Genomic DNA, 13,213 nt, shown 5'->3' on the forward strand with positions numbered 1-13,213 from the left:
CTGTGGCAAGGCCAGATCCAGAATTTCTCCATTGAGGCAGAAAGAGAAGATGGGCTTCCAGCCTCTTTTCACATTTATTTTTTAACTTTCCTATGTGGGAAAACCATGTTAAACAAAATATTAATCCTAGCAGAATATTTTTACATAACTTTAAAAAGTGTCTGGAGGGGGACTTTAAAGGAATAGTAATATTTTGGGAATACACTTACTCACTATCTTAGCAAGAGTTAGATGAAAAGATTAATACCACTCTTGTGTCTGTACGGTAAGTACTGTATAAAGCTACCAGCAGCTTAGCACAAGAATGGAAACGGGCAAAGGACAGCCGGGCTCTGTCCCAAGGTAACACAATCCACCTACCAGCATCTCTAAAGTTCACTAATTAATTAATTTAAATTAATATCTTGCTTATTTAAAGGAGAAATTCGGGCGCAAAATGAACCTAGGGGTTAATAACACATTTGTACCGAGTCCACCGTTCTCTGGGATCTGTTTTCATGCTAATCGAATGTGACCAGTTTTAGCGCAAACCGCTAATTAGCTTATAGCGCTAGTCGTTGGTGCACGGGTAAAGTATAAAGAAATCGCTATTTCTACATCACTAACAAGGCTCAAAATAGCACCACACTTCCACGGTAGCATAATGAGGGCCCCTACATGGAAACCGAAGCATTGAGAACTTTGTAAGTGTACAGACAGTTTATTAAAAAGATAGATTATAAAGACCGTTCTTGTATACAGGCAGGCGACATCTTGGGAAAACACTCACGATCAGTCGAACGACGAATGCCCTGCAACCAGTAACCTGTAACATAGCTCAAGCACGGCGTTTGTCATTCGACTGTTTTCCCAAGATGGCGCCTGCCTGTATACCTGAACGGTACTCTCTTCATAAACTATCTTTTCAATAAACTGTCTCTACACTTACAAAGTTCAGAATGCTTCGATTTACATGTAGGGACCCTCATTATGCTACCATTGAAGTTTGGTGCTATTTTGAGCCTTGTTAGTGATGAAGAAAAAGCGATTTTTTTTTTTTACTTTACCCGTGCCCCGACGACTAGCGTTACATTCGATTAGCATGAAAACAGATCCCAGAGAACGATCGACTCGGTACCCATGTGTTATTAACCCCTAGGTTCATTTTGCGCCGGATTTCTCCTTTAATCCGTACAAAAAGTGTAAAACTGGTTTTATGGGGGTTTAACTCAAATGAAACCAAAAATGTATGTGTTAATTAGTAACCCTTTGAGAGGTTGTCAGGCAGATGTTGTGACCTTCTAACAGAACCAGGCTGGCTGTTTCCCCCGTTTTCAGTCCTTGTATAAGCTAAGCTTACCGGCCACTGGCTGTAGCTTCATATCTGAATACATACAGTACAAACGTGGTTGTATCAATCTTTTTACCCAACTCTTGGAAAGAAAGCAAATAAGCCTATTTCCTAACAGCTAGGCCTGTCGCGATAGTCAATAAATCAATTAATTGCACGATAAAAAAAAATGTGCTCGATAATTTTTCCGGCCACGATCATTTCCATTTGCATGCTTGTTTGTTTTCCTTGTCTCTCTCTCTCTCTCTCTCTCTCTCTCTCTCTCCCCCTCTCTCCCTCTCTCTCTCTCTCTCTCTCTCTCTCTCTCTACCAAAGAGACTGGAGGACCACTCTCGGTTCCTTGTCAGTCGCATGGTCTTTGTGTGGGGAGGCGGGACTCCTGGCCATATCCTTGAATCTTAAGTGTCCTTTTCATTTATGAACTAGTTCTGTGTAATTATTGGTAGTGGTATAGGTTTCCTAAGCTGATACCAAGAGGTCTCCAGCTAAAAAAAGGCAATAGTTTAACCTCACAATATTTTAAGTCACCGGAGTCTACTGTATAAAAAATGTATACTGTAATCATTGCGCTCACTCTCTCTGCTATTACCTCTCCATGTACAGTGCAGCTGAGGTACTTGAGCTTGCTTCTTGCCAGTGTCGTGCTGTTTTTCGTTCCACCTGACAAAAGTGTGCCGCACCTGGTCTGCCTCGCGCCAGATGCGGCTCATTAACTGTCAGAGAGCATTAAGAATTGAGTACGTGCAGTAGAGCCTGGACAGTCCATATATTTAAATAATAATTGGATGTGTGATATGAAAACTACCCACAAACATTATGGCTCAAAATAGTTCGGCTTTATAGCGAGACTAATTAAAGAGGTAGAGCACTGGTTTCCATGACTCAGGTTCCACATTAAAAGAGGAACAAAAACCACACATCTCCTCACCCTCCTCCATCTATCCTCCTTTATCCTGTCCTCCACACCTTGTGACCACCTTGAAACCTTGTGGTTGTACTCACACTCTCACATGCTCCACCTCTCCTCCCCCGTGGGTGTGCTGTTGTCCTGTTCACTCCTTTTGTAGTCGCTGTACTTCACATCCCACTTTCAGCGCAGTAAGCACAGAGGCTTTGTTTCTGCTGGAGCACTGGAGTAATGGGCTGGAAAATGAGACCCCTATTTTGTTGGGGGTGAAATTAACGCCATTTATTACCAAGTAGCTGCTGTTGCAGGGAGAGAGAAAAAAGAGAATGCGTTGGGAAGCAGTGAGATGGCAGGCCTCTACCCCCAGAACAGATTACCTGCCTACTGAATGCACTGCTCCTTTATTTTCATTTAGAAGAAGTCAAAAAGTGTTGCCACATTAAGCATATCTTTGGCTACTTTTCTGCAGAACGTTTTTGACGTTGTCTTAAAGGTGCAGTAGGTAAGACTTATAAAACTAACTTTGTCATATTTGCTGAAACTGACCCTATGTTCCAGTAGAACTACATGAAGCAGGTAATAAAAAAAATATTGGGGTGGTGGTGGTGATGGCGCAGTGGATATGATCCATACCTTTGGTGTGGGAGATCCAGGTTCGATTCCCACTGCGATATGTCAACCAATGTGTCCCTGAGCAAGACCCCTAGTTGCTCCAGAGGTGTGTGACCTCTGATATATAGCAATGAATTGTAAGTCACTTTGGATAAAAGCGCCAGCTAAATGACATGTAATGTTATAAATTAAAAAAAAATCCGGCTTCTATAGCTTGTAGTGTGATTTGCAAAAATCCACCGCTCCCTGTTCAGATGCACCAATCAGGGCCAGGGGGAGTGTCTAACTGCATGTCAATCACTGCTCATGCACACGCATTCATTCTCCCTTGTGGGGGGAGGGGACTGTTTTGTGCTTTAGCAGAACGGGTGGAGGGACTGAGAAGTTGTCAGTGTTAACATTTTTGGGCTAACCTACCTACAGCACTTTTAAAGAGGAAATTGCAAAACATAAGATGCATGTTTTCCCGCTGATTGTACACAAATGAATCGGTATGTGTGAGCACCAACATCTCTTTCCTAAGGCTGCACAGGGAATAAGCCCTTTAATCTACAAGAGCGCCAAGAAACAAAACCTGGAGTTCTTTTATTATCTGGGAAATGGAGCCATATGAAGTGGACTGTGAAAGTTTGGCTGCTTTTTTACACTCAAATGAGCTTTATTTTATTGAAACACTAACAGGCATTACCCAGAAAATGAAAATGTTCCAATTCCCCGTAAAATAACCCTGGCTCCTATCACAGGTTGGTCAGTAGAGCAGCTCCAGGACTTGGCTCTTGACGACTTTATTGACAAAGTCTCATTTCTTGCTCCAGAGGAGACTTCACTGAACTTTGCATGGCCATACGAACAGCACTTGTAATTACTCTTTTAGGCTGAATTTCCCCTTCGGGAAGGAAAAGGCAGGAACAGGTTTCTTCTGCATATATACACCCATCTCTGTCGTGTTCCATCTGTGGCAATTTAGTAAAGACCGGATCACCGTGACGTCGCGCTTACACAGAAATCAGTTCTGGGGAGACAACTGGCCGTTGAGTTGAATTGAAATCGGCAAACTAGTCTATTTCTGTTGTCATTTTCAGCCGTTACTGTAATGTTTAAAGATGTATTGTTAAACACGGTGGTCCGACATACCTCATGTTTTGTACTATGTTGCTTTGCTAACATAATAAACCAAAACTAGCATTACTAACAGCAAGACCTCACCACCGGTCACACTGACTGCTAATTTGGGTGGTGTCATTTTCTTTAGTCTTTGGCCAAACAGGTAAATTGGGTCTCCAACCTAACGTTAGTGAAATGTTTGACATATTGTAGTAGTTATGTATGCAAGTTATTTCAAACAAACATTGTGATTGGGTCTGTTGCACTTTCATAAAGTTGTGTGACTCATGAGAGACAAATTAAATGATTAATGGTCATCATTGAAGAGCAGAGGCTGAGATATTCTGACTTTTAGGCATGGGTATGGGTCACTAAACACTAAAACTCACATTTCCCATGATTCAAATCGATAAAGTATTACGTTAGATCTTCCCTGGCTGTTAAGTTCCTGTGTCTTTCCCCCGTCCGTGCACCGAGTTTGTAAAGCTTTTTGTTAAAAATATTTATGTTCCGACGCATAACAAAAAAATAACAACAATGAAATCATCAGGGTATTTTTTTCAGGCTGTTCTGAGCTCATTCAGGGCCACATCATACATCATACAACTGTTTTCACTGGTAGTAGTACTCCCCATGAAGAGTGAACAAATCTTGATGCGTTAAATTGGTGGAGTGCCCATTTAAGTGCATTCTGCCATTAAACCGAACAGTCGTTTAAGTCTTATGCTGCACAAAGTAGAAATGAAATGAAGTTGATTAATACAGTTAAATACAGTTAAATAAGTCACAAATCATCACTTAGACAACCCATTGTTTCACAATCAAGTATCAGAACCTGGCAGTCTTCTGCAAAAAAAATAATTAGAGCTAGCTGTAAATCAAATATGCAAATTAATAATTTCCTAAGTACAGGGAGTATGAAATTGCCATCTGGTGCACTGTAGCTTCCTAAACTCACTTCATTGCTGATATCTTGTGTGGCAGGTGGCCAAAGACTTTAGCTGGCATCTTCTCCTTCCTGCCCTGCGCTCCTGCCACCTTTGGCTCTGCCCCCCACCCCTCTGGCAGCGCTCCTCACCCCTCCAGCCAGAAGGAGAAGAAGGCGTGGCGGAGCTGCGACCGGGCTGGACGCTGGGCTGAAGAGGACTACACCCAGTGCCCGTATGCCAGTGAACTGACCCGCGTGCTGTATGAGCTCACACAGGTATCGACACACGTGGAGAACAGATTCAATCACACTATCTTTTCCACACTCTTTTGTTTTTTTCTTCCCATTGTCAATGCATCCGTTCAAATGTAACATGTTGACTTTTTACATGTTTGCCAACCTGCTCACACTGTTTAACAGCAAGATTTGATAACTTCATATTTCTAGAATACAAAAACAAACATCTCCGCTGATTCATCTGTAGCCTGCCGGTATTTGCAGATCTGTACATGTAAGCCTTTATATGCATAATACAAACTGACTGATGACAAGCTGTTTTTGTTCTACATTACTCATGGGATCACTGTACCACGTTAAAGTATTCAAGATCAAAACTACATGCATGGCATTAAAATAGAAATAAAGTGATTTATATGTATTAAATGTTGTCAGAGCTGTTTTGTGTGTGTGTGTGCGCGTGTGTGTGTGTGTTCATCTGTCCTGCCGAATTATGATGATAGACTGCGTGATCATCCTCTTTTGAATATTGCTGTTTATTTGCCTTTGTATTCCAGATAACTATAAATACCACCAATGCTCAGCTTTTAGGCCAGCAGTTAGTGGCCTTCACCAGCAGGGCGGCACACTTCACCGATGTCATGGATGTCATCTTCGTCACACACCTGGTGGAGAGACTGACAAGGCTGGTGGAGAAACGTAGAGATGTAAGAGTGGACACACAGATACACCACAGCCAGTTTACTTCAAAACATGTGATCTGAGCCTAATGGTACGTGTCCACTGGCATGCGTCATTTCCACGCTTCCCTTTCGTTGTCTATGTCAGCAGCCTGGCAATGCATTTTGGTAGCGTCCTGGATGCAGTGAAGACAGATTGATCAACTGCATAGATTATTTCACACATACATTTTTTTCAGAAACACATTTCGTGTTTTCGTGAAATAAGCGAAAGTTTCCAAACGGTCGGTCAAATCAGGTGCAACCATTGTGGTTGTAGGATGGTGGTGTTTGTCAGTGGTCATTAAGAAGAAATTGATAACTGATAAAATGGCAAAAAAAACGCCCCTGTGGACACGTACCGTAAGTAGTAAGTAAAAGTAGTTTCCAAAGTCTGACTGAAGGGGAACTTCTGTGCTCATATTGTTAGCTGCTACTCCTGTTCTGACAGTATTCACGCATGTGCTCGGTCACAGTTTTCTGAAAGCAATGACTTTCTGTTGATAAGGTCAGGAAATCTGTTGACTAAGCTCACCTCGAGTTAACAACGGCTTCTCAAGAGCCCTAAGACACAGCAGGAGCTGCCTAAAAAGACATTGCAACACGCTGGCGTTCTGGCTTCAATCCTTCAATCCATTCCAGACAGCTTAACTTTTCACCTCGTACACGTCCCTCTTGCTCATGGCGCCGTTAGACCTGAATGGCAATTATGGTTCTGAAGATTCATCTTTTTTTTTTGGGCAAGCCGTGTTTTACCTTAGCTGAACTTCTCTTCTGTCTGAGGCCGGGCAATCAGAGGGCTTCACGTCACACTGAAGGCCAGGTTGTGCGAGGGGGAGGGTGTAGAGCTTAGTCAGTGAAATTAATCAATAGTAGCTCTCACTTGTCCAATTACTCATCATAGGTCACTCGGGAGGAGATATTATTAGGAGATACTTTGGGAGTTTTATCACTCCTAAGACAATAGCTGATGAGACCACCCTCATTCATCCAATAAGGAGCAGTCAAATCAAGCAACAATGAAAAGTACAGTAAGTAAATAGCAAACTGCCATCCCAAGGAACGATTATGCCCCATTGGAGCTGCTAATCTAAATTAAATCTCCCTATAATGAATGAAGCCACCATTGCCTCCCTCACAATTCTGACTAGAGATTATAAATGGGCCTGTTGTTGCGGATATGATTGATGTACATGATGAGTTTGTGTGTGTGTGTGTGTGTGTGTGTGTGTGTTTTTGTTGCGTACAGTTTGTGTAGTTGTGTTTATGCATCCCGTTTGCATTCATGTCTGCTTGTGTTTCCACAGCTAGGGGACTACATATCAGACATAGCCAGCAACATGATGCTAGTGGAGGAGCATATCCTGTGGATGGCGCAGAATGAGGCCAGAGCGTGCACTCGCATCGTCCAGTGTGTGGAGCGCATCGCTGACCTGGCACTGACCGGAGACAATCAGGTCATTTCCAAGGTGTGGCTGCACTTTGGAACAGTAACACCCACACTCACGGCCACACTCAGTCAGGGCAAAGGTTGATTTGTCTGACTAAATGTCCCATAGCTTTACCTTTTTTTTTTTTTTTCTTGCAGCCTAGAATAATCAGAAGTTAATTTGGCTCTAGCAGATAGCTACAATAAGGCAAGAGAAAGATAAATTGCTTCCTTTGTTTCTTTTTCCTTCCGTCTTTTTTCCCCCTCTCTGCTGTCACTTGGGATAAAAGCATCTGCTTAATGACTAATATAAAAATATCTTCCGCCACCCTCCAACCCTTCCTCCTCTCCTCACCCCCAGGTATCTGCTAACATAGCTCTGGAGGCCTTTGTGATCCACCCGGCTAACTTCCACGGTCTGTCCTGTACGGCACTTCAACGGCCCCCGTCATCATCCGCCACCTCGGCCCGCCCTGACAGCCCCTCCCACACTGACAAGGACACGGGCAGGGAGCGTAATGCCATGGGGGAATCGATGCTCAACTTCAAATGTCACACTGTCAACAACAGCGGCTCACCGGCCAGTCAGCTCAGCAAGGTAAGGCAAAAGTTAATAAATGGTGTGAAACTTTCCAAAGTATGCCGTTCTTTTGTTCGGCTCTGTCGTCACAAACTCCACCGAATCCAGCCTGAGGTCTGGAAACAGCGTTCAGTGTGGGCTTCTCTTTCTCACCTCCCACCGGGTTTTATTTTTTAAAGGCCACACACTTTTGTATTTTTTGACACTGTGCTCAAATGCAAATGTGAGAGAAGGAGGAGGGAAGATGCTCTTAACAGAGGAGAAAGAAAGCAACTGAGAGGGAAATAAAATAGAACAGCTTGTACAGCAGCTCGTGGGCACGATAAAATGAATTCACCAACGCTACACAGTTGAAGCATGCGGGACGGATTACCACCTGCCGTTAAGTCTGTTGTTGCCTATTTGTCCTGGCAAGATGACACCTTGTTTGGGTTTGTTGGCACGCCATATATCAGCTGGTGATAGGTGGGGGTTGTAGTAGGGGCAGGGCCTGCAAATAGGACGGCAATTTGGTAGTCAGTGAACGCCGGCCACTCCCCTGTGATGAATAAGATGGCCTTGCGTCCCTGTCACTTTAAATCAACTACGGCCCCACCATGGCCTGGTTGTAGCCATCCCAAATGACAAATACCACGCCAACAGACGAGGGACACTGTGCATCTGCAGACGGCAGGCAAAACATTCAACATCCCCTGGCACTGAAGTGGCATAGTTCTGAAACATTTGAACAGTTTGCACCCTCTAGCTATTCACTCCGCCGATGAATTCATCAGTGTGCATGTGGGTGTACCCTGTCTGTGCATGTCAGTGTGTATCAGCGGGAGAGAGTGCATGGGTGTGTGTTTGTCTTTCAGTCTGCGTGCTTATTTCATTTCCCTCATCATCTTCTTCGGTGGTGAGACGGTGTCAGGTCTCTGCGGTTTTGTCAGCAATTACAGCCTTTAGTTTTAGCTTCAGGCTATGTGTAGAATGTGTGCAAATACTTTATGTAAGTGTGTGTTTCTGGAAGCGAGCTAAGTCAGCTGTATCGTGGGGAGGACAATATTACAGTTTGAGAGGCCGCTCCACAACTTTGCTCAAAATCAACACTTGACAATTTCCACATGGACTTGTGAGGCAAATGTGGAGAAAACATGTTTTTCATAGTTTTGACAGGTTTCTCTACACTGTCAAGTTAAAGTGTGTAGAAGCGGGGTTGTTGGGCATAACCCTGAGTCTTGGCACTCTGTCCTTGAGTATCATACTCGAACATGAAACTCCCAGTACGGTGCATTTGGCTTTTCACAAACTGCAAATATGAGAGGATGTAGTGACGCGTGGTGCACTCCAAGCAGGGTCCAAAATGAATACCCGCCAAACACTAGTAAAAATCTACATTGTCGAATAAAAAAAAAAAGAAAAAAAGTTGCCATTGGCGGTTTGCTGAAAAACTTGTAGGCCTACTTCACTACAACACACAAGTTGATGCTGTGGTTACGCTTACTTTGAGCTCGCTACTCGGCTCGGTTACCAGTGGTACCGGTTGGAGGAGAATTTCGCGCTAACGGCAAAGAGAGTCTGCAAGTACGAGGGGGCAAGCGGGGGCCGGACTGGGAAAAGGGGACTCAGTATACGGAGTTACTAGAATGAATAGCTGTGGATGCGGAAAGGGGCTCATAGAGAATGAGGTCCAGAATTGTGTGCTACGTCCCTGGTGGCGGCACACTTCCAACTTTGCGTGGAATACCTGCAGAACATGGACATGTAAGTAGTTCTATACAATTTATTTTGTAGATTAGGGTGAATTCATGTGTGTTGTAGCAGTGTTTTGCCATTGAGAACAAGCATGCTAACGGTTAGCCCCCTAGCCCTCGTTTCGGCTAGTGACGTAGAAAGCCCTGCAGATTTTGAACAGCTCACCCGGAGACTGAAGGCAGGACACATTCAGAAACCGTATCTCACTCAAAACAGCATGGATGTTTTTTTTTCAAAGTTTGTATGCGTGTGGAAGCACCAGAGACACAAAATAACACCCCGAATCCCAGAAAAAGTGATTATGAATAAAGTGCCCATATTATGAAAAAACTTTGTTCTGTAAGTGTGCCGCCACCAGGGACGTAGCACACAATTCTGGACCTCATTCTCTATGAGCCCCTTTCCACATCCACGGCTATTCAATCTAGTAACTCCGATTTGGGGTGTTCTTTTGTGTCTCTGGTGCTTCCACACGCATACAAAATTTGAAAAAAAAACATCCATGCTTTCTTTTAGTTCTATGGATCTAGCTAGCTGACATGATCTACATCTGAGCTACTGAGCATGTGCGAGTGCAATCAAAGATAGTACAGAAGAAGAAGAAGAATTAAAGAGGTCTCACTCTGTAGCTAAAACAGAAACCAGGTGAAAAGAGGATCTGCAGCAGTGAGAGAGAGCTGTGCAGTACAACAAAAATATGGTGTGTTTTGAAAATTAAACTATGTAAACCTATTCTGGTACAACCTTAAAATACAATTATGAACCTGAAAATGAGTATAATATGGGCGCTTTAATGACATCATATCTTCAATGCAGATTTATGGCCGGTTTATAAACATTTTGGCCGGTAATGTTTTTCAGTTTGCCAGCCATTGGCAGAAAGAGCAAAAAGATCATTTTGGACCCTGACTCCAAGGCGTCTAATCATTGCCTAATCTCAAGGAAGAGTGCTTCTCCTAAAGCAGCAGATTTCCATGCAAGAAAGAAAACTCCTATCTTGTATTCACCTCTCTGAAGTTTAACTTTGCATGCATTGATGCTGCCTGTAATGACTTTTTTTTTCTCCGAGTGATGTTAGACGAATGCTTGTGTCTCTGCAGTTCTTAGAGCAAGAAAGCTAATTTGCCATATTAGAGGCTTTCCATCATGTTATGTAAAAAATGAAGATGTGCTGTGTAATTGCCTCTCCAGACAATCACTCATATCCTGACTGCATTACCTGTATCAGCAGTACAAAGCAGTGGTATTATGTATACATTACTGACTTACATTAAGACGGGGGATCATTACTGTATCACTGGCTAGCTGGCAGGGAGAAATCATAATAATAGTAGGTTCGAACATTATAGGCTAAAGCCATAATGTGTCTCCATTACGTTTTTATCTTCATTTAACAAGGCACGTTGACAAGAACATCACATAAATGAAGTTCCCAATTCACAGCAGGAGTCTGGGGGAGTTCTTGTAGGTAGCGAGAGGTTTACACACGTTTAATTTCAATCAGACTCAAAAGGAGTTTGACTTATCTATTATATAAACATATTGACCTAAGAGGACGATGCATAAAGATATATTATTGCAGAATCATTCTGCACAAACAATAAAAAGAGTTATCATTGGAATGAATCCACTGGCTGTGTTTAGATTTGGCATTTCATTAGGGAGGGACAGACAGTTTTTTTGGTAGCACTCTAAATTTGGGTAGTTTTCTGAGGAAAAGAAATCTCTATAAAGGTCAGTTTTTGCGCGTGAGATTAAGAAGTGTAATACTATTTCCACCTCATTTAACATGCAGAATGAACACAGTTTGTCCTCCCTGCTCCTCTGCAAAAGTTGTGGGGTGAAGAGCGGCGCCCTACTCGAGAGCACCCCCCTCTTTCTACCGTTGACAGGGCATTGTGATACTACTGATAATCTAGCACATGCTCTGTCTCACACACAGACGAGCAGACACACACACAAAGAATTCATATCCAGGCCATTTTGTGCTGTGTAATTGTCGAGACAGTGTGTTGATAAATAATCAAAATTGCATATGTGACATTTTCTTCCCTCTTTTCATACACTTTTATAATTTCATTTTTGACTACTTTTTTTGAAGTTCAATATTGCATTTTATTGAATTTAAATATTCATGTGTTGAGCTGTTAGTGGTTATCTTTTGGAATTTCACAAAGTTATTATTAAAACTTTTTACATGTAATGCAAACACCACATACAAATATGGCTTTCAGGCCAGTAGCTTGATGGTATTCTTTGCTTCTGTTGAAAGTGTGAATGTCCTCACTCAGCTAAATGAGTTGTAGATTGAGAGTATATAGAGTAAGCATGAAGATCTTCCTGATGGAACTTTTAGCTTCTTATAAACTTAACACAAAAATTTGTGTTTGGTAGATTATTTCTCTGTAGTAACAATGCTTTTTGGCAACAAATCTTATGCCGTTGGAAAGCCTTTTTAATTACCTTTCAAATGGTGCCCCATTTGTAAGGAACATGCATTTGTGGGATGAGCAGCAGCGCTGAGTATGTGGCTTGCGCCCATGAAAAATTTGCCAAATCTTCTCTGCCAAAAAGCATTGTTACCACAGAGAAATAATCTACCAAACACAAATTTCCTCACTTTTTGTGCTAAGTTTAGATGCACGACAACTCACTCACTAATTCCCTTATTATTACTATTACCCAACACTAAGCAAATCAAGAGGTTAAATATTGTAGGTGTGACTGCAATGCACTCAAATGGAATTAATAATCTATTTTAATTGCATAATGCAAATGTCAAGAGTCAACTGAGCGATGAGCATGTGGCTCAAGCTGTGCCACCAACAGTTGAATGTATTTCAATCAGGAGAGACTTCGTTGCAGATATGCAAATATTTATTGTAGGAAAGCGTAATATGAAATGTACATGAATGTACAGAGTATTTGGAGATTAGACTCCATCATTAAAAATATTTAAAGGGGTAGAGAAACAGACATATCCCCCCCCGATGGAGCCTAGACACTGGTGATGGCAGAGAGAGAACCTGGAGGCCGAACGAAGGAGCTGTCTGCCAGAAAGGGACTCAGGCTGCGTTGGTTGATGACGCCAGGAGGTGGAAGGGGAGGAGGAGGGTTGCACGTTAGCCTGAAAAGACAGCTGATAGCAAAGAGAGAGACATTTAAAGCAGGATGTCATGCTGTGATTGGATGATGAATTTCTTGGCCAATTCTGATTGGTTTACTTGAGAGCGAACGCCTCTTAACAGCTGAATAGATTTAGGGAGAGAGAGTGGTGATTGCAGTAATTACAAGTCTTCCTGAAAGAACTTGCGCTGATCTTCATTAGAAGAAGCCCAGAGTTTTCCCTGCTTTATAGGCTGATCCATGAGATTAATGTGACAAGAAGTGCTTTGTTTACCAGAACCGTCTATATCTGATCGTTAAATGTTGATTCTTTAATTAACACTATGTTTTTGACTAAAGAATCCCCGCCAAGGAGGTTATGTTTTTGTTTCGGTTGTCCGTTTGTTTGTTGGTTTGTTTGTCGGTCAGTAGGATTACGGGAAATCTACAGGCCCCATTTTTGTGAAATTTAGTGGAAGGATGTAGCATGGGCCAAGGAAGAACCCATTACATTTTGGAGCGGATCCA

General features: G+C 42.5%; 1 protein-coding gene across 2 annotated transcripts in view; it reads left to right on the plus strand.

The window, feature by feature from the left end:
* The window catches only part of LOC120548047 (adhesion G protein-coupled receptor A3), a 226,114-nt gene that overhangs the window by 71,171 nt on the left and 141,730 nt on the right, over positions 1-13,213 (plus strand). For both annotated transcript variants that reach the window (XM_039783993.1, XM_039783992.1), the window contains exons 9-12: positions 4,938-5,157; positions 5,676-5,825; positions 7,145-7,306; positions 7,628-7,864. In XM_039783993.1, coding sequence (XP_039639927.1) covers positions 4,938-5,157; positions 5,676-5,825; positions 7,145-7,306; positions 7,628-7,864 — 769 coding nt within the window. The remainder of the gene's footprint in view (positions 1-4,937; positions 5,158-5,675; positions 5,826-7,144; positions 7,307-7,627; positions 7,865-13,213) is intronic.

This window comes from Perca fluviatilis, chromosome 19, assembly GCF_010015445.1.
Source record: "Perca fluviatilis chromosome 19, GENO_Pfluv_1.0, whole genome shotgun sequence".
Classification (NCBI taxonomy): Eukaryota; Metazoa; Chordata; class Actinopteri; order Perciformes; family Percidae; genus Perca; species Perca fluviatilis.